The sequence below is a fragment of the Aspergillus pseudotamarii genome, assembly GCF_009193445.1.
Source record: "Aspergillus pseudotamarii strain CBS 117625 unplaced genomic scaffold BDV38scaffold_13, whole genome shotgun sequence".
Taxonomy (NCBI): domain Eukaryota; kingdom Fungi; phylum Ascomycota; class Eurotiomycetes; order Eurotiales; family Aspergillaceae; genus Aspergillus; species Aspergillus pseudotamarii.
Genome location: NW_022475027.1, coordinates 146,820 through 174,366, shown reverse-complemented (window position 1 = coordinate 174,366; position 27,547 = coordinate 146,820). Strand labels below are relative to the sequence as shown.

Genomic DNA, 27,547 nt, shown 5'->3' with positions numbered 1-27,547 from the left:
TTGCTACATATACATACATACATCAAGACAAGAAAAAGCCAAGGCATGTTTGGGCGATGATGACCGTAACTGCATTGTTGTGTAACCTTAGGCAGCATGGACAATGGTGCACCGTTCATGCAAGTTGTTATCTGCATTGGTGGATAGTTCATCAGCTCCATCTGTAATCCCACCAACAGTGGCTAACCATGTAGCGTGTGGCTGACCGCCAACAGAGAAAGTCAATGTCACCGAGGCGAATGTGGTACGACTCCCCCTCTAACCTCTCGAATTTTGATAGGAGAAAACGACACTGGAATTTGAAAGGATGGCGGCGTGACTTCCACGCCCCTCATGAAAAATTCTCTCTAGATAATATTTGTAATGATGTATTCTATGCTTTACCGACAATGATCCAACACCAACTTGCCAAGGGCATTCTGCGACTAATCGGTATGGACTGAGGAGTACTCCTTGATAATCTAAACTAATTACCCAGATCTGTAAGTCATCCGAGTGGTGGAAACCGGTGGGAATCGCAACTGTCAAACCACAGTCGCGTGGGTGATACCACTTCCCAAACGAGAAGGAAGTACTCCGTACATAGTAAGGTAAATAAATAAATAAATAAAATATATATATATATAAAAACAGAAACAATATTAAACTAGAAATCCATCCATTGTTTCGAAGGACATCTCAGGGGTTTCAACCTGTGTTCCGGGAACCCTTCTTTGTTTAGGCCTGTGTGACGTGTAGATTAATGCTGTCAGGTATGAAAAATACTGGGAAGGCGACTGATGAGCAAAAGGGCATACTAGAGACAAGGCGAATCTTTGGGGAACTGAGGGGAGGCGATTTCCTGAGTTTGAGTTCTCAGCTCACCGCTAATGTATTGAATCTCGATGCAATAATATGCGTTCTCTACTGTTCGTGACCAACTGAGGGAATAGTTTCGCAAATTGCGGAGTCGTAAATGTTCTCGACCTGGTTCACATGACTTTTAGCAGGTAGACCGGCATATGCGCCGTAAATCCATACATAGTCCTCCGTACTAGTACCCAATTCAAAATACTCATTATCCTCTGGGGCAAAGACGCTGAATGAACAGAGTATGCAAGTATCTGCTACCGACATGCATGTAGGCAGTGCCACTTACAGGTCGAGTCCATGAACCATCCCACTTACCTGGAGTCAGTGCTCTTCTGCATGCTACGGAGTACTTTAGGGATGGAATCCAAGCCAATAGATCCTAACAGTTCGCTCCAAGGCTGAGACTGGTGCAGCCTGTTACTACAGCTACCGTTCACTTCTGCTACGTTTTGGTGATTTCTCCACTGAGCTGAAAATCTTCGTCTGTACAACATTGTCGGTGTCCAATAGTGTACTATCAATGCTCACAGATCCCATCCCACCGGCTAATAACATGCTATATATATATATTACAGTATAACCCAGTATTGGGTGGTTCTCCATTATTCAGGTGGTAACCTGTGATGATGCCATGCAGGATATGCTTAATCTGGCTGCAGACTCCATATAGAAAGGCCTCTATCAAGATCTCACATGTCTGACATATCCACAGCATATCCTCCAAATTCAGCTATATACGAATCCAGCATCTGATGTGTATTACCAAAAACTGGGTATGACTTTAGTACTTTTGACTTTTTCTTGTTTTGAACGCGATTAACTCGCAAGTGGTGGGTAGATCCGAGTTGATACATAGCTCGAAAAGCAAATTACGGATCACATCCATCATCGGGTGTTACGGTTAGACCTGCGATATGACCTTGTAAATTTCTCATTTGTGCTATTCCCTGGTTCTATTCTCACTAAAAATGTATTTTCTTATATATAATATTTCCTTTTTATTTCAGTCTTAATCATATTATCTATATTTACATTTATTTATCTATTCGTTGAACAATAACAATAATGCCTCAGAAAAATTACGCTCGGAATCCATGTTATGTAGATGACATGATATAACCAGGATTGGTACAAGTACAATATATTGCCCTGGTTACATATTTCCCTGATTTAGGAAAAGAGGCTAACGATCCCCTACGGAGTACATGGGCAACGTGGGCTCGAAAGGTTTGAAGGCAAACCTACGGTTTGCAGAAACAAACGAAATGAGGAAAGCATGAATAGAAAAGGGGGCAAATGAAAACCCAAAAGGAAAAAAAATAATAAAATAAAATAACTAAAATAAAAAGATTGGTAAAATAAAAATATAACCAAAATTGCCGGAGCGATCACCCACCAGGCAGACTGACTACAGAGAAATGGGCCTTCACTGTTGGGCAAGCTGAGAACAGGAGAGAATCAGCGGAAAGACACCGCGCACAACCACCCCCATAGTATCCACCCATTAATAGCCACGGCCAGAAAATGATCCAGAAAGGGATGTGATCCAACCAGCCGGGAAGCAAAGAGTGGGGGTTTGTGGGACTTCTTATTGCACCGGAGGAATCGGGGAACGCGGAGCCCCACTCGGCGCAGGCCCGTCCCTACTACTACCCGACAAGCCAGCCATGGGTCAGGTCTTCTACCAACCAGTAGCAATCGTGTGTAGTGAAGGATCGCTGGATGGAATGGGACCATTCACGCACTAGGGGAACTACCTGAAGGACCCCCGAATTGGCCTGACCCCGAGCCACTATTAGCAATTTAGCATGCCACTAACTGGTGACGCCGTTTTATTCCTTTGGAATTCTAGAAGGTTTAAGGAGGTTCGTAGAAACGGCAGAGAAGGAACTGGAGACACTGGATGGTCCTTCTAGCTGCTTCGTAGTGTCGACAAGATGGCCGTATATTGGTCAGCAACTCTGCTAGGTTCATTTACCAGACCCGTTGGAACAGACTAATTGCGATGGCGTTGCCGTGTGCCGTGTGCCGTGGAGGATCATCAAGATATCCCTCGTACAACACAGTTAAGCGTGCTTCTGGAACAACCGGAGGGATCGCTGTCAACTTGCAACCTGACGTATTGATAGGAGGTCAATTGTTGCCTTCTGCCGCGAGGAGATCAGAGCGCTGCCCAACACACTGGAATCACTCGATGATCCCGCAGGACCATCGATTATATTATCTACCCGTTACCAAGGAATATAATCCAGTCTATCTTGGCGCAGAAAAGGGATGTGATTGCTCAATCCCTCAATTTGCCTTGCAGTAGGCCGAGGGTATCTGCATTGATTCCACCTAAGGTGCATGTCAGATCTTTGCTTGGGCCCCTGGCCGTGTTTCTAGCTCAAGATAATTTCGAAAACCCCGAGGGAAAGGGCTAGCAAAAAGTACCTCCTTTCCAATGGATCGCTCCTTTCCTCCCCCCAAGTCTTTTCTCAACTGTCTTTCATTTCAGCCACTTTTATTTTCATGCACATCATAGTCCATACCGCTATCGCTATCGATTGTGAGACAATCAATGCTTGGAGGAGAAAATCCATGAAACATGTCGGTTATATAATGACACTATATCTGCATAGCCATCATCATCTATTTGAAGCCTCCACGCAGTAAGATACAAACGGCTCTGCACAATTCCAAAAAAAGAACACTAAGAAAACTTCTATCATAATTTATCCTTGTGCAATGTCATCATTCCTAAGTTGGCAGGTCAAACGATACGGGGGGGAAACAAAATAAATTACAAATCTAGTAATCAAAGATAATGAGAAGAAAAGAGATACTCCAACCCAACTCCTCGGACTTCTCTCAATCTCATCAAATATTGCAATACACCTAATTTTAACTCTCAGTATCTACCCGGCGCTCAGCCATTGACACTAGGACTTTGACCCAAATTAGGAAAACTCGAAGAACGCGGGCCGCGCATCGTCCTTCTACCACGCTCGCGATAGTCAGTGAGTCCCGAGTTTCTAAAAGATGAGACCACGGACACTCTCGTGTTGCCCTTCGATTAATACACTAGACTGATCATACCATGTCTGGTTCAGGTGCCGAAAACAACGAGTCCTTTTCGTGGAGTTTAGCAGCCTTCTGGGAATATTGATCTCTATAGTCCTTTCGCCACTATGTCCCGTCGTTTCATTTCTTTGTAACAGGAATCACAACACTAGTAGCAATCTCAACGATTTCGTCGGTCTGACTTTTGGGTGGTCATCTGCCCTGCTTCACTTACAGCATGGTAGCCATAAACTCGGGTTGGTCCAGTTCACCGGTCTTCGCCCCTGTATTTCCACATTTCTTGCATTCATCGAGAGCTACATGCAGGATTACTTTGTAATGTGTTCACCGACTCAAGACTGAACAGGCGCTGCATGAATTCTGATTGGTTGGTTAGAGAAGTCTCGGGCTGTCCACCAATAACTCGTGCTTCAGCTCACAGCTACTTTCCTTCGAGGCCTAAGATAATAGTTTGGTAGCTTATTATTCTGGGGGTGGGAACATGGTAGCTGAGTGGTCTGTTAATTATCGTGCATGCGCAGCAGATAATGCCTCGGGGCAGATATATACTACTCTGTTGCTTACCCCTAGTATCCAGCCAACCGCCAGGGGAAATTGTACGGTCGCCAGGGATTCCTTGTCCACGCTCAAGTTTACCAATTTTCATTCAGCAGACTTAGGTATGGTATGCTGGGAGCATATGACTTCCAGATCCTTAGCGAAATACTCCGAGAAACTGTCTCTACATGGTAATGTCGCTTAAACTCCTCGGAAATCCACATGTTAGCTCGGCATATCTTGGAGCGCATCCCAACGACGAAGCAGATGAACTTCCTGTCTAGATGAAAGAACCAAGCCATGTGCCGGATCATACTATTCTCTATACATGCGCCCTAGTAGCCGTGTCTATCGATTTCCGGCCATTAACCAACTGCATCATCTGACCCCCAACCTCCGTAGCCCTTGCAGTACGTACGAGGCGTGCAACGTCAGCCCATATGTCAGCACACCTGTGGCTTTGGCACTTCCTTGAGTCATTCATGATGACCGAGTTCCCCAATATGCATCTACTACTCTCAGTAACTTATTCGGATACCGGCTTAAAGGGTACAGGCTCACTTAATACAAAACTTTTCGGATCTAGTGACTGTCAGTGGAGGTTAGACATGGGGAAAAGAAAAGGAAAGTTAAAAGAGAAACAAAAAGAAAATATATTAGCTTGAATAGGAAATGCACGTCAAGGCTGTTGGAGACTGTGTCAGAGCAGCCATGGCTACCGACACATCTCCCAGATGGGCTCTATATTGACTATTAAGTCAACAGACGGCAATAACACTAGACTTCAAAAGTCTATGCAGTTCGATCATCTCATGAAGCTGACAGTTGTATGTCTCGTTTGGCGAAAAAGATAACAAGCTTCATAGTTAAAATTGCCATCAGACAACTCAGAGCAAGCACATTAGGAATTCTCTTCTTAGGCAGATAAGATTTGATCCATCTTACCCTAATTTCTACTCTCTCAATACTTTCGCTTCTCAAGGAGCATTATCTGGTCTTTCGAAAGGGGATACCTGCTTCATAATCACGGCAAAGGTTCTCAGGAAACGAACCCAAGAGCTATAGGAAGACTACTGAATATACATCCTGCAGGCAAGACGGGATTACAGAGCATAAACGAATAAGGCGATTCGAAATTGGATTATAGCCTATTTATCTTATTGTCCCTTTCAAATTCATACGATACTCGACCTGAGCTACTTCTTTCTGACTAACCACGAGAGAACTAACCTGGGGCCCATACGCCAGATATACTGCAACTGGATATCACAACATATCAGTGGGTGTATATAACTTGAGGGTATGTCTCGTTTGGTACACTTGTCACACAAACACTCCAAACAAAATTGGGATCAGTAGAAGGTTTCCATGGGCAGGATGCAATCAGAGTGAATGCAATCAGAGGCGATGGTGAATTCTTACGCTCTCACACGTCCAGTCCCTTTTTCTCTTCTCACTTTCTTCAGACAGAGACAGACATTCAGTCAAAGTAAAAGCTCATTCGTTGCTCTTTGGCAGCGGCCTCTCATCCCCACCTTGAGTGGGCTTATTGTCGACTTTGAAATTTTCTATAAAACAGACTTATTCTCTCCACTCGCTCCTTCCCATGTCCTTAAGTCACATACTTCAACGTTGAACCCTGCCTTGACCCAGCACAAACTACATTTCCCTAATCTACATCACTTCTACACCAGCTCTTCTGAGCCAATATCTAGCCTATCCCATTATCACTATCTAACACTAACTTGCATCCACTTCTTCTGGCTCCTCGAATATTAGGATTCAAGATCTGTCCTTTCCTTCCATCTATATCACGATGGGTGAGAAAGTAAGAAATGCATATTCTGGTGGCTATAGCGATACTATCAAAAGACAGTAAGTTGATCTTTGTCTACGTAACGGATCCTTAAACAATTCATTTATTCGCTGACAACACTAGGCTTGAGAGGGTGGTAATCCCCGACAGGTTCGACGGCTCCTTCATTATCTAGCTAAGATTTACGAAGCTTACAGCCATTTCGTTACAGAGTCAAGTGCATGACGTGCAAAAAGATGCGCATGCAGAGCGCATACTCTAAAAGACAGCTCGATGTCCTGCGAAACGCCATAGTCGTGCAAGGCGGTCGAGCCCTCACTGGGCCTGGCCTCGCCAAATGCAGAGAATGTGTGGGCGGCCAGACTGTAGAGCTCCGGTGCGCCATTTGTGATGAAACAAAGGGCCTTGAGGAGTTTGCAAAGAACCAGAGACACGACCGTGATCGTGCAGTAAGCCTTGAAAAACTTCCTGTAGCAATTTGACAAAGCTAATGGTGGTTCTCCATAGAGGTGCTTGGCTTGCGTGCAGAACCATACGGAAACTGAGCCTGTTCTCGAGGAACAAAAACTGCTTGCCGAAAGCGAGATGTCCACTGCTCAAGATACTACTACGTCCGTAAGTCCTCTATGACTAACCCACCTTGCTTAGCCAAACTATTCGTCACACTAACGGACCCAAAGAGCCAGGCAGATGACGGTTACGCATACAGTACTGCCTACGGGGAAGATGAAGAGGATGATGATGACTACTCCATAGGGGGTGGAGTCTGGGTTGAGCCCGAATGCTCCCAAGGCAACCCTCCCACTAAGAGCAAAGAGCGTGAATATACCGGATACGACCAACATGGAATTCCCCATCTCCTTAGCACACCGGCTGCGGCACCGAAAAGTGTGCACTCTGGCTGGGCATCTTGGGGAATCGAGGCTAGTTCTCCGCAAGCAAATACTCTTCGAGCCGGCAAGCCCTCACCTTCGGTGCAGAAAAAGACCTCGAACTTTGCGAAGATCCCGGTAAGGCCGATATAGCTGACGCTACAGTGGTTTAGAACTGACTCGCATTTGTGTCCAGAGAATGCGAGTTGAGCGAAGCGATCCCCGGACATCACGCACCCCGGCCCCCACCAGAGAGAACTTGGCATATGAAAAGGGTGACCATGTTGATATTGAGGATTTTCTCTGAGTTAACAGGAACCGCGGTTGAGTCCGTTGAGGCACCCCCACCGATTCCAAATGGGACATTTCCGTGGTTAACCCGCCGGAGCTTCCTTGTAGGACCTCACCTAAATAGAGTGACTATGGAACGGAGACAGCAACAACGAGAACCTCGCATGGATTAGCTCTCGTTTCCCCTATGGTTTGATAACTTCAAACCAGCCGGTGATTTTCAGACCACTGTTGAATCCTGCATGATATTGGGGGATTTTAAGTAAGAACATTGATATGGGGGTTAACTATGAAAAAAACGATGAAAAATAGGAAAAAGTACGTGCAGCTGGAGATGTGCATGGGCGGTGACGTATGGCTGGCGTTAGCGGCTGAGATCGAATTAGTTCAACGTTTAAACTCTTTCTGTTCCTCGTGATTTATTTTATGATTATTATTTCTCTGCCTCTATCGGAAAATAATGCAATGATTCTTTCTACTGCCGCTGCTTTGTTGCCAGGATTTTGCATTCTACACTCTCTCTAGACAGCTGCAACTGTGTGATTGTTCAAGATCAATCATACACTAGTACTCCATACACGAAAGTGTTTCACACTCCACTTACTCCCTGCAGGACCCCTCCATATCGTCACTCTTCTCGCTCTTTCTTTCACTTTTGCGCACATAATAGCCACTACAAAGAAAGACTTCGCCACTTGCGATCTGGCCGTAATTTACATCTTGATTCATTTGTCGTTTCCCTTTTCTGACCGTATCGATTGCTACCAATCCGACCACCTCGCGAAGAGAACCCACGACAAGCGACTCGACGCTCAAGACTGTACTCCTTATGGCTTACGATGGATATCAGAACAACTCAGTCCCCTTCTATCAGCCGGGCAATGCGAATCAAATGAATCCAAACGAGCCCCGCGCTTCATCGTACACGCCGCCTTATCCGTCTCAGTACGGCCATGAGCGCCTCAATATGCCGCAACCTCAAGTCCCTCCTCCACCCCCAACGAATCCATATACGGAAGCTCAACCTCCTCCATCGCAGCCGCATACCTGGCAGCAGCCCTACGATGGGAGGATCAACGAGGCTGTTAACTCCGCATTTCACAAAGCTGACACATCTACCTACCTATCCCCGGAAGTTTTAACCCAAATAACGGCGAATGTCATCCAACAGCTCAAAGAAACGGGCCTGGAGAACCTACAAAGCGACCAATACCAGCCCCCGCATCCCCCGCCTCGGCCGCCCAAACAATGGGCAACTGGGGCGCATCCTACATACTCTAATGACTTTGCCTCTTCTCCTATCATGGCGACACAAGATACTTCAGCCTCGTCGCCCCACGTTGCCTATGAAAATTCCGCTTACCAACCACGACCACCGTCCACGGCATACTCCGGCAGCCCCCATCTCCAACCCAGAGCATCCCCAGCGCCGCCATCAGAGAGGCGAGGATCTCCGGCTAGTCATATGAGTGAGCATAGCCAGAGAATGGAATCCCGGCCAAAACCGCCGTCGAGAGAGGCCACCGTCACGGAGCTGACGACGCTGGAAAGAATATGGGGGACGCTTTTTGAGGATGGAAAGCCAACCAAGAAGCTGAGTCAGTTCTTGCGTGGGATTGCTGTTCATTTAGTGAGTAATACTACAAGTTAATGGATCCTTCGTCTAACCGGAGACCAGATCGAAGACTATGAACCCAAAAACAGTCTTGTCATACTTCCCGCAAAGCTACAGAAGTTTTATGAAGACACCAGAGTACCAGGGGACTATTATCCTTGGAAGTGTAAGTCGGTTTTGATATCCCTTTGTGAGTGGGCACATTTAACCTTTGCCACTTAGATATCTTCGATGATGAAACGTCTCACGTTTCGAGATTGTTTCGAGAGGTGAGAGCCGAACACCATCTCGTGCAGGAAGAAAATCAACTCCGTGAGAGACCATATATTCCTGGCCTGACGCCACGAGGCTTTGAGACATGGGCTACCTTGATGATTCAAGTCAACCCTGAGACGGAATATAAGCGATTGCAGAAAGCAGTGCTGAACATGCCTATTAGCAATCCGGACAACAGAAAGGAGAGGTTTCCCAAAGAGATCCCGCAATCGTTGTTCCCCTTCGAAAAGATACTAAAGCCTGAGTTGCAAGAGGAAATCAAGGAGTTCATAAAGGAGCATTGCAGTGTTGATTTGGATAAGGAGTTGGAGAAGTTCAAAGCGCATCACGAAGGCTCTAACACATCCACTGCCGCTTCGGGCCCTTCATACAGTGAGCGGGAACGAAAGCCATACCAGGCGTCTGTTTCCACAGTAGTAGACAGCGATGAGGAAGAACTCGACACTCCTTCACGCCCCATAGAACGACAGAGGAAACCATACACTGCGCATCCAGGAGGTGGGAAGGAGTACGGTGACATTCAAGAACCTAACCATCGGCATACATCCTCGTTCTCTGGAGGCTCTATTCCAAGGGATACTTTGGCTTCCTCGGAACCCAGAGTTTCCGAGTCTCAGGGCCTTGACCCTACTTACGTTCGACCCAGCAGTACTCAGCCACCTCTAAACACCATGAGGCGGTCAGGGAGCCCGCCACGAGGATCCAAGGTAGGTAGTGAATACAGACACTCTGAGGGTGATTTGCTGGGATACAATGGTAGCTCTGGATACGGAGTCGACGATAATTACTATTACCGTCCTGGCGCCTCCACCAGCACAGGGGACATCCTTGAAGACACTCGATTCTACCGAGACGCTAGCCGTGACGAAGACCAACGACTGTACGAGTCCCTCCGAGAGCGCGAAAGGGAGCGCGAGAAGAATAAATATAACGACTACCTTCCCCATCGAAGCAGCTGGGACGGGGACGAAGGCTACTATCGCGACATACTCGGTAGCCAAGGAGGCCCAGTTGGCAGTGGTGGATATGATTACAAGACGTATACCTATAAGTGATGACCCGAAACGAACCCAATCGTGGCCTTAGCATATTATGTTTCCTTTCTTCTTTCTTCCTTTACCGGTTCTGCCATGTTTTGAAATTTAAAGTGATTCCCATGATGCACTCCTTACTTTTTCTTATTTGGTTTGCTTTTGCGCCTAGCGAGTCATTTCTTGCAATGAGTTACGTGTTACGGCCATGTCTATTTAGTTCCATTGCATGTAACATATGATTAAACTGCGCTTTTCTTTGCACTGTGATGCTTTTGCTCAAGTCATGTTGAGTCTATAATATTTTTTCGGTAGGATTGCGCAACACAGCGTTCAAAACATTACTGCTCCAACCCTACTATGCCTTTCTTGCTTCGAAGTCACGCATGTATTTTGCTCCGGCATCCCGGCTATACAAAGCTTCCTTGGCTCTGAGTCTCTCTTCTCGCTCCCATAACTTCTGAATTCTCCTCTGGTCCTTCTCCTCCCGCTCAGTCCGTCTTCGCTCCCGTCTTCTTATCCTCTCCTGCTCCTCCTCAAGCTTCTCCTCTTCATCATCTGCCTCGTAGCGCAATCTCTCAACCTCCTCTTCCGTCAAACTCCATGGCACAGAAAGCACCTCAACAAGATATCGACTCCGCTGATCGAGAAAGCGCATTTCGGCGTTTGTGTCCTGGACCACGGAAACCCTTTCCAATTGAATCTGCATTGTACCTCGAAACATCGATAACGTCCCCTTCACTTGTACCACGACACCCGGGACCAAGGCCGTTGTATCCACGGTTGTCTTATTGGTCGCTGCGACGTGTCTAGTCGCGCGCGCAGACTGTAGATCCTCTCCTCTGCCGCTTCGGACGGGCTTGTCACCATCGTCTTCGGTAATCGGAGCTTTGAGGACAATGACATCGAGTGTCACGCCACTGCTGTCATCAACCGTGAGGATAGTTAGTGTGGGGTATTCTGTTCGGGCGACGATGATGCCGACTAGAGAGACGAAGCGGATGGGGTGATTCATGTAGAAGAACGTGGATTGGTCTAGGTTGGATGTTAGATGTCTTCTTCTATAGCTATTTATGCTACGCGGACTGTCGAGCAATGAATCCTTAATATAAAACATGGAAACTCAGCCACCATGAAAGACTAGGGCTGTACATGATGCTTATGCTTTCAATTCAAGCGGCGCCATTCATCCGGGATACAATTCAACAACCCCAATCAAAACAAAAACCACCTCCAATCCCCAAGAAATATTTCCATCAGATACATAAACGCACAAGTTCAAAGCAAAGCAACAGAACCGCGAAGGATCCACAGAATACTTCAACAAAAAAAAAAGATAAAATCATACCTTCAAATCCAGCCCTCCGTTTAAGTAGATGCACATCTACTGCTCCCATCTTTACCCAGGCGAAATGCGTCGGGGATGCTCGGAAGCAGAATGCCGGGTAAAAGACGAGTTCGCCATCGTCGACTGTCGCCATCGGATCATTTTCTCGGCTGTAGATGTTGGACGATGATCAGGTTCTGGGGGTTTTGTTTCATTGTTTCTGGTAAGCACTGATCAATGTTATCGGATGGTCACGTGTGTTTTATTTTCCGGGTTGGCTTTTGTTGGGGCCTTAGGCTGCAGTATGATGTCAGATTTCAGAGTGACTCGTTACTATTCTGTATGTGAGCTTCTTGTGGAGAACTGGGAGGTTTCGTTCTTGTTGGATGATTTGTTGCTTTGTTTTGCTGAGAATAGCTTTATTCAAATGAAAGCAAATCTGAAGTTATGTAGTTTTGTATGTTGGAAAATCATATGTAAGAAAGATATATATCTGTAGTAGTAGTAATAGCTCATTATTATTAAGTTATAGTTGAAAGTATTGACCATCATTGGACTTTGTTTCTATGTCGAAGGAGATTTCTTCTTCTTCTTCTTCTTCTCTCCTTCCTGGATGAAGAATACTTAAGCTACTGCTTTCCAGTTGCGAATACTATCGACCTTCATCCAAGAGGAGACTCATTCCAGTCGCAGGCTTCCAAAGTATAGTGGAACATAGATATGAAAGCGAACAAAGTGAATGATGATAAATCATGATATAATTAACTAGTCCAAGGGAGGGAGGTAAACTCAAGCTTATGTTAGTTTGGCAATAAAAGTTGGGCAATGTCTTTGGTGATCCAGAGCTAGAGCATTGCAATGCACTAACATATCCAAGAAAGCGCTTACAACAATCCATAACTAGTAATACTTTACAAATTCCTAAAAACGCACTACACTGGACAAGCCAAATGGGAGATGAAGGATCATGTGGTCCCACATTTAATCCCCCATACGACGCGGGGTTAAAAACTTCTATTGGTTTCCCACCGTTTTCATATCTACTGAACACAACAAACCTCAGTGAGCAATTTCCTGATAGAGATCGACTATACCTAACCCAATACAATGCATCCAACTAAAACGATCTGTATCGTTGGTGTTACCGGGAATCAGGGTGGTTCTGTTGCTCAGCGATTTCTCCAAGACCCCACTTATCATGTCCGGGGCTTAACGCGCGACCCATCTTCTAGCAAAGCCCAGGAACTCGCTACGCAGGGAATAGAGATTGTCCAGGCTAACCTCGATGATATGTCTAGCCTAAAGTCAGCTTTTGCAGGTGCCAGCATTATCTTCAGTGTCACCAATTACTGGGAGCCATTCTTCCGAGCAGACTGCCGACAGAAGGCTGCCGAACTGGGCATATCTTGCCGCAAGTACGCCTACGATGTTGAATACCAACAGGGCCAGAATATTGCCGATGCGGCAGCAGCAACTGCCGAAACATTAGATGAAAATGGGTTCATTGCGTCGACGTTGAGCCACGCTGGGAGGTGTAGCGAGGGGAAGTTCGACGAGCTGTACCATTTTGATGCGAAAGCAGACGTCTTTCCAAGTTACGTGCAAAGTAATCACCCAGAACTGGCTCGGAAGATGTCCTGTGTGCAGACGGGATATTTCATGTCGAGCTACAAGCTGGTTCCGGATGCTTACTTCGGGCGAGCTGATGATGGCTCTTTTGAGATGACGTTTCCTACTGCTCCAGACACACCGGTACCTCATTTTAATGTCAATGCGGATATGGGGCATTTTGTGCATGCAGTGGCTAAGATGCCGCCTGGGAAGAGTTACATGGCTGAAGGCACGACGTGCAGCTGGACGGAGTATATGAGATTGTGGAGTCGGGTGAACTCAGTGCCAGCGTCCTACCGGCGGATCTCGTTAGAAGAATTAATAGATCGAACCCCCGATGCAGAATTTGGTCGGGAAGTGGGGGACATGTTCGCATATTCGACCGAGCCGGGGTACGATGGTGGGGAAAGGGAGCTACTACATGCCGCAGATATTCGAAAAGTAAGTGCCACCATGTTTCTTCCTAAGACCTCGAGCTCTTGTATGTAAATGGGTGCTTATTGTTGAATGTTGTTAGGCTGGAATAGACTGCCCAATGACGAGTCTGGAGCAATGGATGAAAAAAGAGGATTGGTCAAGCGTTTTCCAAAAGGCATAGGCAGAATATCAACAAGATAGGAACATCCGAGTATTCGGCCCTGACTGTCCCGAAAGAATCCATATTTACCGTATCCACATCGTCGGATTTCCTTGTCTGTTCCCCACAGATGCGCGGGGTAACAAGTTGATTAGTGGCTTTATATTCATCCATAAAGGGGTGGCCCTTTTTAGCCTGAATCCAAATGCCGGTATGCGTCAAGCGGTTAATGTTATGGGTTTCGATATCTAATGATCGGCAGTAGCCTCCCCATACCCCATTTCCCCCACAATGTATACCTGGTATAAGAAGCCGTTCCCAGATCATGTTAGACATGCTTCTGTGTATCCACAATGGACCAGTAAACACGTTTCGAGCATCATGTGGTTCCCCGGACTCGCTGTTTTGTCCTTTCTAGCATTGGCGACTTCCGCCCTTTGCTATCCAACTAGAGTTTCGCCATACACGAACCCAATCCTGCCTGGATGGCACTCTGATCCGTCATGTACCTATGTCAAAGAAGAAGATACCATCTTCTGCGTGACCTCGACATTCATCGCATTCCCTGGACTCCCAATCTATGCAACAAAAGATCTCCAAAACTGGAAACAAGTTAGCAACGTCTTCAACAGACCCAGCCAAATCCCATCCCTTAGCGACACCACAAACCAACAAGGAGGAATCTACGCACCGACACTCCGCTACCACGACGGAACCTTCTACGTGATAGTCTCCTTCCTCGGCCCAGAGGTCAAAGGCCTCGTATTCACCTCATCCGACCCATACAGCGACGCCGCATGGAGCGAACCACTAGAATTCTCCGTCCGGGGCATCGACCCCGACATCTTCTGGGACGACGACGGCACCGTATACGTTACCTCAGCCGACGACGCCCGAATCCAACATTACTCCCTCGACCTCCAAACCGGAGAAACAGGTCCCGTAACCTACCTCTGGAATGGAACAGGTGGCGCCTCACCCGAAGGGCCCCATCTATACCGCAAAGACGACTTCTATTACCTGATGATCGCCGAAGGCGGCACCGAGCTCAACCACGCAGAGACAATGGTCCGGTCCAAGAACCGCACCGGACCCTGGGAACTATGTCCCCATAACCCAATCCTAACGAATAGGAACACGACCCAGTACTTCCAAACAGTCGGCCACGCGGACCTGTTCCAAGACGGGCCCGGAAACTGGTGGGCCGTGGCCCTCAGCACCCGGTCCGGACCTGAATGGAAGAACTACCCCATGGGCCGTGAGACGGTTCTGGCCCCGGCCACCTGGGACGAAGGAGAATGGCCCGTTGTCCAGCCAGTTCGGGGCCAGATGCAAGGACCCTTGCCTCAAGAACATAAAGAAGCCATAAAAGGAGATGGGAGCTTTGTCAATGAGCCAGATCATGTTACTTTTGCACCGGGCGATTCTATCCCATCTCACTTCTTGTATTGGCGGTATCCGAAGACTTCGGATTTCGTTGTATCGCCACAGGATCACCCGAATACCCTCCGTTTGACACCTTCCCCCTACAATATCACTGGAAATACATCCTTCACTCCAGACCAGGGTATAACTCTCTTAACCCGTCGCCAAACAGATACCCTATTCACCTACAGCGTGGACATCGCATTCGACCCCCAGAGTCCTGATGAAGAAGCCGGTGTCACCGTCTTTCTCACACAGGAACAGCACATCGACCTGGGCCTCGTTTTATTGGCATCGCAAAACGGAACATCCTCTCCGGCATTCCGACTCCGGGTCGAAGGCCATGGAAACTACGAGGGTTCACTTCCGGGAAAGATCGTCCCTGTCCCAGAGGGGTGGAGGGGGGAGCCGATCCGGGTCCAGATTCAGGCTGTGAGTGATACTCAGTATGAATTTTCGGTTGCGTCGGCCAAGACGCCGGCACAGAGGGCGGTCGTTGGGTATGCGGATTCGACGATTGTTAGTGGTGATACCGGAAGGTTTACTGGTGAGTTCCCTTCTTTCTTTCTTTCCTTTTCTCGTTTACTTGGAAATGATGGGCTGACGGGATCAGGTACGCTTGTTGGAGTTTATGCCACGAGTAATGGTGGATCAGGAACTACGGATGCGTATATCAGTAACTGGAGATATGAGGGACAAGGGCAGAAGATTAATTGAGATTAGTCTCATTTGTCTCTTCCAGACTCTGATATATACTTTTCAGAACGGATAATACATACATCATGTCTACATGGAGTCAATAACCCACCCTATACAATACATCTTCATACGATACTTATAATCCCCCCTGATTCCCGGCCTCATAAGCCCCGAACCCATCCATTCCCATCCACCCTAGCCCATACAACGACCCAAGATCCCACTGATTATCGAACGAAATATCTGGATTCGAAAAAGGAAGTATATCCGGCAACAACTCCCCTCCACCCACACTCTGCGTCGCAGGACTCCTCCCGTCGCCTTGAATAGGAAGTAGTCTCCCATCTCCTCCCTGCTGCAGGTGTAGCTGCTGCTGCTCACCGCCAACAATATTGGTCCCCCTTACATCGCTATCAAGGACTTTGGATACGGACTCCTTACACTGCGAGATGCACATCGTTGCTAAATCCCAGCCTTCGTCGGCGGCGGTTTGGAGCTTCGTCCAGAGGTACTGAAGGCTTGTTTTGCAGGTTGAGATTGTGGTTTTGTCGGTTGATTCGATGGTGCAACGGAGGAGGATTATTACGGTTAAGATGAGGTGGTGGGCTGTATCTGGTTTGTGGGGTGTTGGTGTTAGGGTTGTGTGGGAGGGGCGGTTCATAGGAATGTGGAGGGGAGCGTGGGTGTGTACATACATGGAAGCCAGAATTCTTGTAATTGGGTTTTGGTGAGGGAGCAGACATAGTTTACGATCTCTTGGGCGGATTTGCGGAGTTGGGAGAGGTGGTAGCGGGTTGTTTGGAGACGGTCAATGTCTGCTGATAGGGTTGCTGCCTTTTTGTGTTCATTTTTAGCATTGTTTTTCGTGGAGGCTGTGCTGAGGAGAAAGGGGGTTACTAACATGCAGAGAGATTCGATTCAACAGTAATCGGACGGCAAGATAGCTTAGTTGTAGGCTGCTCGATCCGGATACTCTTGGGTTCTCGCCATTATCTCGGCGGAGGTAGTTCGGCAGACGATCTTCCCATTCGTCTAGGGCTATTTCGAGACGGCGGATCTGCTTCCAGGTCTCCTTTGGGTCGAGGTTCAGGTCGTAGACTAATGGTAGGACTTCTCCCAAGATTTCTGTGAGGGTGCAAAGGTGGATGAATGAGTTTGCAGCTTTGATGCGCGTGTCCGATTGGTTTAACTCTGTGATTATGTCCTCCAGCATAGGTATGGGCACGTCGTATCTAGATTTGGTTATGCTTGGACTGATGCCATGGGCAAAACTTGACCTGCGAGTTTCGTTAGAGGGAGACATCATTGGAGGAGATAGTAGCTCACTAACCAGCGATCATGGATGACGACTGCCCACCAGAGGCGAATGCGCAGCGACTTTTCGCTCCTGGGCCGTCTCCAATTAGTCGGGTCACGGTTTAGCCCTAGAGTCTGAGCTAGGGTAACCGCCCGGCCATTGTTGATGGTGTTCACGAGCATGGAATAGATAGGTCGCCCACCCATGTCCAACAACACCGAGTACATGGTTGATAATGCAGGGGCTAGAAAGTCCTGCTGCAAAGCCTCCACAGCCAGGTTCCATATAAAATATACGTCCGGCTTGGGAAATTGCCTGAGGACAGGCGAATGATGCCAGAGGATTAAGGACACGGAAAAGAAATAGCAGACTAGGACTGGTGACAGCTTGTCGCCGGCTTTATATAACTCCATGAACAGTTGTTCATCGAGGAGAGGGAACGCTGGATGGATCTCCTCGAAATACCTTACCAATGTTAGTGGCGTAGGGAAGAGCCAAAGGGGTAATTAGCGTACAATCTGACCAGTTCATCGGTATAAGGTTGAAGGACTTGCATGACTATCTCTTTCTGTCGCTTTCCAGGATTCGCTGCCATAGACAGGCCTTCTCTCCGCCGGGGAGCTCTAAGGTACACCATCGGAGTATCCGAGGACCCACTCTGTTCTCCAGTAGATAGCGAGCTGGATTTAGAAGACATGTATCGCTCCAAGATCTGAATGTCTTCGGAGATGACAGGACTGGCAAACATGGATAGTTCCACCTTAGATTGATCTTGGCCTGGTGAGCCATGATAGTTACGCCCGATGTGTTCTTGGACGACTTCTCCATCGGCTGGAGCCGGTGAAGGTCCTCTATCAATGGGAGTGAATGGTACAATTCGTGGTGTTTGGACACGTCGCTGGTCATGCTTTACTCTGTGGCGAGCACTAGATGATAATTTAGGACGACTGGATATTATGCAAGGGACTTCCTGCAGGCTGCATAGCACACAGGGCTGTTCTGGAGTTCCACCGGTACATCGACGCTTGAATCGGCGACAGCGATCACACGCGGGGACTTTGTGGGAGCGATATGGTCGTCGTTGTTTCTGCATAATATAGGTCGCTCTGACTGCCATTGAACTCTAATATCCATCCACGTAGCTTGTCGGAGAGTGTATGCGACATTGGGCACAATGTTGAGGGAGTATCCAGCGGAGATCCTTTGCGACGGCCTTCTCCGGCGGAAAAGATGTGGGGTAAAGATAAGATAATGGATACATACGCCATCAATGCCAAGAGAAATGCTGCAGATAAACTAATTCCTTCTCGGCACAGGGATAACTGCTGACCCTAAAAGCTTGGAAGAATGGAAAATTATTGTTGAGGCATGTGACTGCGTTTCACGCGAGGGGCCACGATAGCTGCGGTGTCCGGCAGGCATGTAATACTACATACTTAATAGTACGTATCTCTTATTCATTCCTGATCGGTTATATTGCATGTATGTATACTCGAGCTAGGACTGCAGGATCAGCCGAGCAAGTTGGCCTCCGTCATCCTTTTCTTTGGATTCCTTTGCGCTTCCTGCTGTCTGCGCCGCTCGTCGTCACTGATGTCATCTATGTTGGTCTCGACTGTGTCCAGAGCGGCCTTGACCTCCTCCTCGCGATTGCCATGTCCAGCCACCGCCACCTCCAGGATATCCTTCTCCAATCCATTGACAGCCTGCCAATCAATCCCGGCAGCTGTCAACATCTTACACCCCTCTGAGCCACCGACAAATGTCCCCGGCTCCTTAACTCCAAAATATACCTTCTGGATACCCTTGCGATCCCCCTGACGAGTCCGGATAATCCTCTGAACACAAGGTAGATTCCCCGACAGCCGCTTCCCGCATGGCTCCATGGTAACGTACATAACTAGCTTTCGGTCCGGTTCAGATGGTAATACTTCCCATACACGGTCTTCTGGCACGGAATGCACCGCAGCGTAATTGGAGAGACAGCACTGCTCTGCGTGTGTATTACCCGCTAATTCCATAGTGTAGCCAGTTGAGACGATCCGGTCGTCTTCAGTCTTGTAATCGCCTTCTTTGCGGGAGATGAGGATGGCGCCGACGCGAAAGTTGGTCGGACGGGGTGGGGATTTTTCGGCCAGAGAGAGACATTCTCGTAGATATTTGACGTGTGGAGATTGCATATTGTTCAATTCAGCCAAAAAAACAACCCTGACCAAAGGAATGAAACACAGATTTAAGCGATCAAACTTGAATATACATCAGAAGACCGAGGTTAAACAAATTTAAGTGCAAAACACTAAACGAAAATAGATTGAAGATCAATGACATCGAAGGCGGGGAGAGCTCCATTGGTCGATCTAACCCAATCGGGCAAGCAAAATGGTTTTCCCAATGGGCGCGTCCCAACGCGTCTGTCCGCAGTGAATCAATTGACTCCTGCTTTTCTGTTAGTGTTTTCTTCCATGTCTTTTGCTCTCACTCGTTCTCTACTCTTTCTGTCTTATTGAATCTTTGGAAGGTGGTGAGCTGTGATTATTATCTATTTTCTGTATTTCTTTTCACATTTCTTCCTGATCTTTCATTATGCCACACGAAGACGACATCCCCGATATCCCTGAAGAAGCTCCCCTGGAGACCGATCTCTATGAGACCTTGGGGGTTAAGGGGGATGCGACTGCAGATCAGATCAAATCCGCGTACAGGAAGCTAGCGCTGAAGCATCATCCCGGTGAGCAATGCCCTTTCACATGTACATCGCTGAGTGTACTATAAACTTTACACCGTGGGATAAGAAAGCTGTGAAAAAGAGACCCCTTCCTAACGAGACAATAGACAAGGCTCCAGAGGATCAAAAAGAAGAAGCAAACAAGAAGTTTCAGCAGATCGCCTTCGCCTATGCAATTCTGTCGGACGAACGTCGCCGCCGCCGATTCGACCTGACAGGTAGTACCGCCGAGGCAGTAGAAGAGGATGACGACTTCAATTGGGCAGACTTCTATCGGGAACAGTTCTCGAGTGCAATCGACGTAAAGGCGCTCGACAAATTCAAGCAGGAGTACCAGGGCTCGGAAGAGGAAGAGAGCGACCTGCTCGCGGCGTTTGAGAAATACCGAGGCGATATGGACAAGATTTATGAGTCAGTCATGCTGTGTAACGTGCTTGATGACGATGAACGCTTCCGCGCCATTATTGACAAGGCGATTGCCGATGGCAAGGTAGAGAAGTACAAGAAGTACTCCGAGGAGCCGGAAAGGAAGAGACAGCAGAGACTCAAGCGTGCGCAGAAGGAAGCTAAAGAAGCCGAGGAGGCTGCTAGAGAACTCGAGGAGAAGGAAGAAGTCAAGGGGGCCAAGGCGAAGAAGGGAAAGAAAAAGAAGACCTCCGCTATGGATGACAATGATCTCGTGGCTCTGATTCAGCAGCGACAGGCTTCCCGTGCCGAATCATTCTTCGATAAACTCGAGGAGAAATATGCCCCTGGCAAGAAACGAGCGGCGAAGTTTGAGGAACCTCCTGAAGAAGCTTTTGAAGCCACCGCAGCTCAACGCAGCTCGAAAAAGAAGAAGGCTACATAAGTCATGTGCATGGACAGGACTCCTTGGCTGTTTTTGCTCTGCCTTTTATTTTTTTGTATTTTTTTGTATGTTGATTCTGACCGTTGCTTTTCTGGAGCAGGAGTTCTGGGAGACCCTTTGGCGGATATTTCTTGGTCCTATTGCTTGTTTTTATTTTAGGGAACTATATCGTCATACAGCGAGATTCGAACGACCTGGACTTTTCATGTTACAAGACATATGTCATAAAGACAAGACTAATGACCTTTTTTTTTTGGCGGTTATTCTATTTCAAGGATATCTTAACATCATGATTAGCGCACCGTGAGCCCATTGTTCTATATGTAGATAGTAGAGGACAGTTTGTAGGAAGAGAATACGAGTCAGCACAGCCATCTCTTACCAAATGTTAGTATCTCGATTCTCTTGAAACGGCGATGATTGGCAATGGCGTGAATGTACCACTAGGCTACTAACAGCTGATGCCCGTGTAACGGCGTTCGTACCCATTAAAATCCTAATAATTCACTTGGGTCAAGCGTGCCACCGCCTCTCGTCTTTATGCACCTTGTGATAAACGCAAGGGATTGAAAGTGACACCAAATGGGGGAGTGATACTAATGACATCGCCAGCATAGAGTTCAGCCTGGATGTGGACTTTCTTTTTTTCTTTTTCTTTTAGTTATGTATTTTTTTTTTAGTTTCTTTCTTTTCTTTTGTTTCTCCCTTCTTCTCTCCCCTCAGAAGCTCAGATCAAATCTCTCTCTCTCTGTTGCCCCGCCATAAATGCCCGAGCTCTTGGTGAATGCCTCTTGAGTTTTCTAGGACCCTTTTTTTTTCCTACTTTTTTCTTTTCTTTTCTCTTTTCTGTTGATCCCCTTTTTGCAGTGAAACTCTCTCTCAAATATCCTTTTCTGCATCGACTCTCGGGTTGTTGATCATTGGGCAGTTTCTTTGATTCATTCTGTGGCCCGACGATCGTGAAAGTGGATTCATCGGGGACAAAGAAGAAGAAGACCCTCTGGACTCTGGACACTGGAGAGCTCCTGCCGTGGGTGCCAACTGAAAGAAGGGTCCCTTGCAGACAAAGTTGCGAGCTTAACAACGCCCAATAATAATTGATTATAACCCCTCTTACTCCCTGGACACCAATCGTCGTCGCTTCAAATCACCACCATCACAGTGGCGGCGTTCCTCCTCACCCACAATAAGCCCTCCCAAGGACCATTTGTGATTCAAGCCAAAACAAGTCTCCTCTTCTTGGCAGCGACCGGAGAGAAACTAGTGGAAGATCGCCTGTGATTGACATGGCTGCCTACACATGGAAGAGGAGTTGTTAAGTTTTTAAAACTACCGACTAAAGACGGTGGTGAGATTTGGATCGACTTGACATTTTCTTTCTTTCTTCGAACAACCCACGGTGTGGTTTTGTTGATCTTCTTCAACCCACCCCCCTTCCCTCCCCCAAATATTGGCACACTATACGGTTTATACTCAAACGACCAAACAGCGTCCGCCGCTGAAAGCGGAAGTGTGGACGCCCCCGTCCAGACCCGAGCTAAACCCGTCATTAGGCGGTCGATCTCCACATTCCGCAGCTGTTTGGCCAGCCTCTTGTTTCTGGTACGAGTCGGTTCTCCACAGCTTATCAACCGCCGCAGGCGGCGCCACCCACGATGCAGCACTACTACAGTAGGAAGCCCGCCGCAATGTCGCTGGAAACTGCTCTGGAAGAAGAGCGCCGTGAGCTTGTTCATGAATATGAAGGTCGCAACGGTGCCCGCTCGCGACGGAACCGCAGAACAACCCCCTCGGCCCCAGCGCGGAGCATGCTGGATATTGCTCCATCGCCTGGGGCCCTGCCTCCACGGCATGGGTCCATCGCCGGCATTGGCGTCGGCGTGACTCCCCCTTCCGCGCGACACAGCTGGCATGAACCTTTAGTTACAACTACGTCTAGCACTGCACCTCCTCCTGTCAAGAAAACTTCCACCCCACGACGCACGACATCGGCTGTGGCTCCGCCGCCAATTCCGCCGAAGAAATCTTCCGCTGATTCCGAGGACGCTCCCCGCAGATCCAGCGACCCGCTTTCGGTCACCAAGGATAGCAAACTCGATAATAATAAGCCCAGACCAAGTATCCGTTGGGACGATTCGGTCACAATGCCGCCTAGCGTCCTCTCTCAACGGCGTGCGAGTCAGGCACAGGAAAAACCGCCCACCAAGGCCCTGCAGGGCAGAAACGCCATGGCAGCGGTGATGTCCGGCCTGGATATACGGGTCGGGCTGCCGAGTTTTACCAGAGGGAGAAGCTCATCACGGAACAATTCAGCGCGCGGGACGTCGTTGGACTCGCGCTTGTCCCCGAAGAATCGCTGGCTCAGTCCGAGCTCTCGGAGCCCGGCATCCCCGTCGACCAAGCCGACAGCAGAAAAGCCGAAGCCGACTGAGACAGAGAGTAGTGGTAAACAGCAACCTGCTACACCCGCAGCTCGCCGCCAATCATCCGACGACAATGTGCGTTCGCCAACACCTGGAGATGAACGCTTGGAGAAAGACATGTACGACAGCGAAAACAACCTAATCGAGACCAGTGAAGAAGAACTCGATGATTCTACCTCGAGCGATGATGAGGCTAGTTCCGAGCGTGGGCGAAAGAAAACCCCAGACCGTGCCACTCCTATCGGGGACAATGAAACAAGCTCCTCAACAACTGATTCGAAAGAGCGTATGTGCCCCTCGTCTTTTTTTTTTTTTAACTTCCCCTCATTTATATCACTAACATAATTATAGAAGCTTCGGAGGATAACCCCGACGACAAATCTGAGAAATCGGAGTATAATCATTCGGCGAAACAGGGCCCGATCCCCAAGAAGCCTGAGGTTCACCCTCGGACAAGCTTCGACACTGCTTCGGCGGTAAATACTCCCTTTGGATCGGAAGATGAGGCGGAGTTGTCCGACATCAAACGGGCGCAGAAACTCGGAATTCAAATGTCGGCCATTGACAGTTCTGTGCACAATAGGTCTATCCGGACTATCATCCGCGGTGACTATACCGGCCTATCGGAACAAACGGAAAGTGGTCGTCGCCGACAACGCAAGTATCTGGTAACTACAGACCTCAGTGAAGAATCTGTTTACGCCCTGGAGTGGACGATCGGCACGATCCTTCGAGATGGTGACACGATGTTTGCCGTCTGTGCTATTCATGAAGAGACTGGTGCACCAACCTCCGTTCAGATTGGTGAGGGCGCCAAAGCCATGCAGGATGCTGCGGCCGTTGTGGGGTCGCAAACCGAAGAGACGGCACAGCAATCGCAGAACGATTCGTCCACCAATTTGTCTCGTGCGCTCTTAAGCCGACTTGGCTCGGGAACCGACAGCAAACCTGGCTCTGTCGATTCTCGGGGGATGTCCAAAGCGGAGTCCGAACGTGTTCATGCGGTTGAAGTTATCTCTCAAACGTGTGTCCGACTCCTCAGAAAGACACTGTTACAGGTACGGGTCGCCGTTGAGGTGATCCATTGCAAAAGCCCTAAACACATGATTACCGAAGCTGTACGTGGTACAACTCTAGCCCTTGTTCTGCTCTCGTAGCTTCAAGTAACTGACTTTGTGCTTTTGTTTTTTTCTAGATCGACGGGCTTGAGCCAACCCTTGTCATTGTCGGTGCTAGGGGCCGGAGCGCCCTGAAAGGGTAATTGTTCATAACCTACTCGAAAGTATCTACAACAGCTAATGACTTCCAGTGTACTTCTCGGGTCATTTTCCAATTATCTGGTCATGCACTCCTCGGTTCCGGTTATGGTCGCCCGGAAGAAGCTGAAGAAGCAATCCAAGACCAAGAAGACAAACATTCGTTTGTCGAATAATTTATCAACACCCAAGAAACTTGCGATGGCAAAGGTGGATTAGGTTGGCTGCACATTTCTTGCGTTTGCATTTCGGATAGCTCGACGGTTTCTAGTCATACGGCGCATGTCTTTTTTTTTTTTTTTTTTTGCTACACTTTCTCGATCATTTACCTTCAATTCTGAACCTGTATGATTATGAATTATTGTTGCCATGATGGACGAAGATGCCCGGTTTGCCTATCTTTCTTTTCATATCTCTTATCATTCGTCAAGGCTGCTCTTCTCTTTTCATCTTTTTTCTTGCCTTTTTTTTTGTTTTTTTTTTTAATGACGTCCGACACGCATATTGCCATGTGGATCAGTTTGATATGATAACCATCAGCGCACGGATATTCTCATGACACTTAAAGACCAAAATAAAACATAATGAGTTGGGACAAGTTCCCTCGACAATCAAAATTGTGTCTCTCAAGTTATGTATGTGTATGTCTGTAGACGATGTCATAGCTCGAGCTGGTATCACGTGCACGGGTCACCGCCCAACAACTGCGGAGACCAGCCATCATATCGGACTACGTACGATCTCACTTGGCCCCGACGTCAGGAGCTCCTCTTCCTTCACTCCCCACCCTCTCCTTCGTGGCCCCCTCCTGTATCCATTTCGGCAGCTGGTCAGGAACTCTGCAGCCATGGCGTCCGAATTCGTTGACCCCAGGATGACTTCTGTCAAGCCTCGTATTCGCTACAATACCATCGCAGGTATTAACGGACCACTGGTCATCCTAGATAATGTATGCCCCTCCACCATGTCTCTGATGGCGAGCTGAAGAAGCTTGCATGTCAATTATATATGCTCACAGCGACGTTGTCCTAGGTTAAATTCCCCCGATACAACGAGATTGTATCCTTGACTCTACCTGATGGTACCGAGCGGTCTGGTCAGGTCCTTGAAGCCAGAGGTATGTTGAGCTTATCTAGAAGAGCGTCATATAGGATTGATCAGACAAGCTAACTCAGATATCCGATAAATAGGAAACAGAGCCGTTGTTCAGGTGCGAAGTACTCTAGAACATAATTCTTTGATAGAAGTTACTTGCGGGCGGAGCATTAACGTGGTTTTCCGGTTAGGTGTTCGAAGGTACTCCGGGCATTGATGTCAAAAAGGTATACTACAACGCCAATAATCTCGTCGGGTGGTTGCACACCTTAATCGAGTCGTCATGCTGACTTTGTCTTAGACCAAGGTCGAGTTCAGCGGCCACAGCTTAAAGCTGGGTGTGTCGGAGGACATGCTGGGTCGTGTATTCGATGGTTCGGGTCGCGCCATTGATAAGGGTCCTAAGGTGTTGGCGGAGGATTATTTGGATATCAACGGTCAACCTATCAATCCTTACTCGAGAGTACGCACACGTTATGCCCCCCGTGGATTCGATGACGGTGCTATAAATTGCTAACGTGATGATGTAAAGGTGTACCCCGAAGAAATGATCTCCACCGGTATCTCTGCCATCGACACTATGAACTCCATTGCTCGTGGTCAGAAGATTCCCATTTTCTCCGCCTCCGGTCTTCCACACAACGAAATTGCTGCCCAGATTTGTCGCCAGGCTGGCTTAGTCGGCAAGCCGACTAAGGATGTCCACGACGGACATGAAGAGAACTTCTCGATCGTCTTCGCAGCTATGGGTGTTAACATGGAGACTAGTCGTTTCTTCACCCGTGATTTCGAGGAGAACGGCAGTATGGAGCGTGTCACGCTGTTCCTGAACTTGGCTAATGATCCAACGTACGTCCATTAACAAATACTCGGGGTCCTTCTGCGTTGACCATACATTCGATACTGACTGTTTGCTTCAGCATTGAACGTATCATTACTCCTCGACTTGCCCTGACAACCGCCGAATACTACGCTTATCAATTGGAGAAGCACGTCCTGGTTATCATGACTGATCTCTCGGCCTATTGTGATGCGCTTCGTGAAGTCTCCGCTGCTAGAGAAGAAGTGCCCGGTCGTCGTGGTTACCCCGGTTACATGTACACTGACTTGTCCACTATCTACGAGCGTGCCGGACGTGTAGAGGGTCGTAACGGATCTATCACTCAGATTCCTATTCTGACTATGCCTAACGATGGTTGGGTTTCCCCCTTCTATTAGACAGACAATTTGTTAACCTCGTGTTAGATATCACCCACCCTATTCCCGACTTGACAGGTTACATTACTGAGGGCCAGATCTTCATTGACCGTCAGCTGTACAACAAGGGTGTCTACCCTCCAATCAACGTCCTTCCATCTCTGTCGCGTCTGATGAAGTCTGCCATTGGTGAGGGTCGTACCCGTAAGGACCACTCTGATGTGTCCAACCAGCTGTACGCCAAATACGCTATTGGACGAGATGCCGGTTAGTTGCCCCTAACATGAGTCCGAACGAGCCATGCGGTACTAATTAAAACTACCACGACAGCCGCCATGAAGGCAGTCGTCGGTGAGGAGGCCCTGTCCTCCGAAGACAAGCTGTCCCTCGAATTCTTGGAGAAGTTCGAGAAAACCTTCATCAGCCAGTCGCCCTACGAATCGCGCAGTATCTACGACTCCCTAGACATCGCCTGGAACCTGCTCCGCATCTACCCCAAGGACCTCCTCAACCGTATCCCCAAGCGCGTCCTGGACGAATTCTACGCCCGCTCCTCCCGTAAGATCGCCAACAAGGACACAAGGGACAACAGCGTTCCCGAACAGACTCAGTCGTCGACTGGTGATCTCATTGAGACCTAGATTCGATCCGTATAAATGAACTGGGCTCCCGAAGATGAGAAGAAGGATGACGGCGGCGGGCGGTTTTCTTT

At 48.2% G+C, this 27,547-nt stretch overlaps 10 protein-coding genes across 10 annotated transcripts; 7 read left to right on the top strand and 3 right to left on the bottom strand.

Annotated features, from left to right (window-relative positions):
• Nucleotides 1–6,268: 6,268 nt before the first annotated feature.
• BDV38DRAFT_280446 (uncharacterized protein) lies at nucleotides 6,269–7,447 on the top strand (the record flags this gene model as incomplete). The annotated part of the gene is made up of 6 exons (XM_032059313.1): nucleotides 6,269–6,327; nucleotides 6,392–6,418; nucleotides 6,480–6,717; nucleotides 6,776–6,883; nucleotides 6,949–7,278; nucleotides 7,337–7,447. The coding sequence occupies 6 exons, from the start codon at nucleotides 6,269–6,271 to the stop codon at nucleotides 7,445–7,447; spliced, it is 873 nt and encodes a 290-aa protein (XP_031916042.1).
• Nucleotides 7,448–7,854: 407 nt separating this feature from the next.
• BDV38DRAFT_34611 (uncharacterized protein) lies at nucleotides 7,855–10,544 on the top strand. Its single transcript, XM_032063206.1, has 3 exons — nucleotides 7,855–9,061; nucleotides 9,110–9,212; nucleotides 9,269–10,544. Exons 1-3 carry the CDS (start codon nucleotides 8,261–8,263, stop codon nucleotides 10,375–10,377), a joined length of 2,013 nt encoding a protein of 670 aa, XP_031916041.1. The 5' UTR covers nucleotides 7,855–8,260; the 3' UTR covers nucleotides 10,378–10,544.
• Nucleotides 10,545–11,699, bottom strand: BDV38DRAFT_34597 (OB-fold domain-containing protein). Its single transcript, XM_032063205.1, has one exon. It carries the CDS (start codon nucleotides 11,468–11,470, stop codon nucleotides 10,712–10,714), a length of 759 nt encoding a protein of 252 aa, XP_031916040.1. The 5' UTR covers nucleotides 11,471–11,699; the 3' UTR covers nucleotides 10,545–10,711.
• A 1,253-nt stretch (nucleotides 11,700–12,952) lies between these two features.
• Nucleotides 12,953–14,184, top strand: BDV38DRAFT_240727 (uncharacterized protein). Its single transcript, XM_032053927.1, has 3 exons — nucleotides 12,953–13,732; nucleotides 13,809–14,079; nucleotides 14,134–14,184. Exons 1-2 carry the CDS (start codon nucleotides 12,971–12,973, stop codon nucleotides 13,887–13,889), a joined length of 843 nt encoding a protein of 280 aa, XP_031916039.1. The 5' UTR covers nucleotides 12,953–12,970; the 3' UTR covers nucleotides 13,890–14,079; nucleotides 14,134–14,184.
• Nucleotides 14,185–14,228: 44 nt separating this feature from the next.
• Nucleotides 14,229–16,028, top strand: BDV38DRAFT_290760 (glycoside hydrolase family 43 protein). The gene is made up of 2 exons (XM_032061559.1): nucleotides 14,229–15,840; nucleotides 15,907–16,028. Exons 1-2 carry the CDS (start codon nucleotides 14,250–14,252, stop codon nucleotides 16,008–16,010), a joined length of 1,695 nt encoding a protein of 564 aa, XP_031916038.1. The 5' UTR covers nucleotides 14,229–14,249; the 3' UTR covers nucleotides 16,011–16,028.
• Nucleotides 16,029–16,123: 95 nt separating this feature from the next.
• BDV38DRAFT_240724 (transcription factor domain-containing protein) lies at nucleotides 16,124–18,772 on the bottom strand. Its single transcript, XM_032053926.1, has 5 exons — nucleotides 17,805–18,772; nucleotides 17,323–17,754; nucleotides 16,894–17,269; nucleotides 16,688–16,826; nucleotides 16,124–16,604 (listed from the first exon to the last, which is right to left on the bottom strand). Exons 1-5 carry the CDS (start codon nucleotides 18,404–18,406, stop codon nucleotides 16,129–16,131), a joined length of 2,025 nt encoding a protein of 674 aa, XP_031916037.1. The 5' UTR covers nucleotides 18,407–18,772; the 3' UTR covers nucleotides 16,124–16,128.
• BDV38DRAFT_240723 (putative DRAP deaminase) lies at nucleotides 18,755–19,606 on the bottom strand. The gene has a single exon (XM_032053925.1). The coding sequence runs from the start codon at nucleotides 19,467–19,469 to the stop codon at nucleotides 18,801–18,803; it is 669 nt and encodes a 222-aa protein (XP_031916036.1). The 5' UTR covers nucleotides 19,470–19,606; the 3' UTR covers nucleotides 18,755–18,800.
• Nucleotides 19,607–19,717: 111 nt separating this feature from the next.
• Nucleotides 19,718–21,270, top strand: BDV38DRAFT_240722 (DnaJ domain protein). Its single transcript, XM_032053924.1, has 3 exons — nucleotides 19,718–20,016; nucleotides 20,121–21,144; nucleotides 21,247–21,270. The coding sequence occupies exons 1-2, from the start codon at nucleotides 19,873–19,875 to the stop codon at nucleotides 20,862–20,864; spliced, it is 888 nt and encodes a 295-aa protein (XP_031916035.1). The 5' UTR covers nucleotides 19,718–19,872; the 3' UTR covers nucleotides 20,865–21,144; nucleotides 21,247–21,270.
• Nucleotides 21,271–22,150: 880 nt separating this feature from the next.
• Nucleotides 22,151–24,844, top strand: BDV38DRAFT_34539 (universal stress protein family domain protein). Its single transcript, XM_032063204.1, has 4 exons — nucleotides 22,151–23,573; nucleotides 23,639–24,405; nucleotides 24,483–24,544; nucleotides 24,597–24,844. The coding sequence occupies exons 1-4, from the start codon at nucleotides 22,520–22,522 to the stop codon at nucleotides 24,760–24,762; spliced, it is 2,049 nt and encodes a 682-aa protein (XP_031916034.1). The 5' UTR covers nucleotides 22,151–22,519; the 3' UTR covers nucleotides 24,763–24,844.
• A 546-nt stretch (nucleotides 24,845–25,390) lies between these two features.
• On the top strand, nucleotides 25,391–27,476 carry BDV38DRAFT_280437 (H(+)-transporting V1 sector ATPase subunit B; the record flags this gene model as incomplete). Its single annotated transcript, XM_032059312.1, has 9 exons — nucleotides 25,391–25,492; nucleotides 25,576–25,660; nucleotides 25,734–25,753; nucleotides 25,830–25,865; nucleotides 25,940–26,101; nucleotides 26,171–26,487; nucleotides 26,559–26,833; nucleotides 26,884–27,102; nucleotides 27,166–27,476. The coding sequence occupies 9 exons, from the start codon at nucleotides 25,391–25,393 to the stop codon at nucleotides 27,474–27,476; spliced, it is 1,527 nt and encodes a 508-aa protein (XP_031916033.1).
• Between the last annotated feature and the right edge of the window lie 71 nt (nucleotides 27,477–27,547).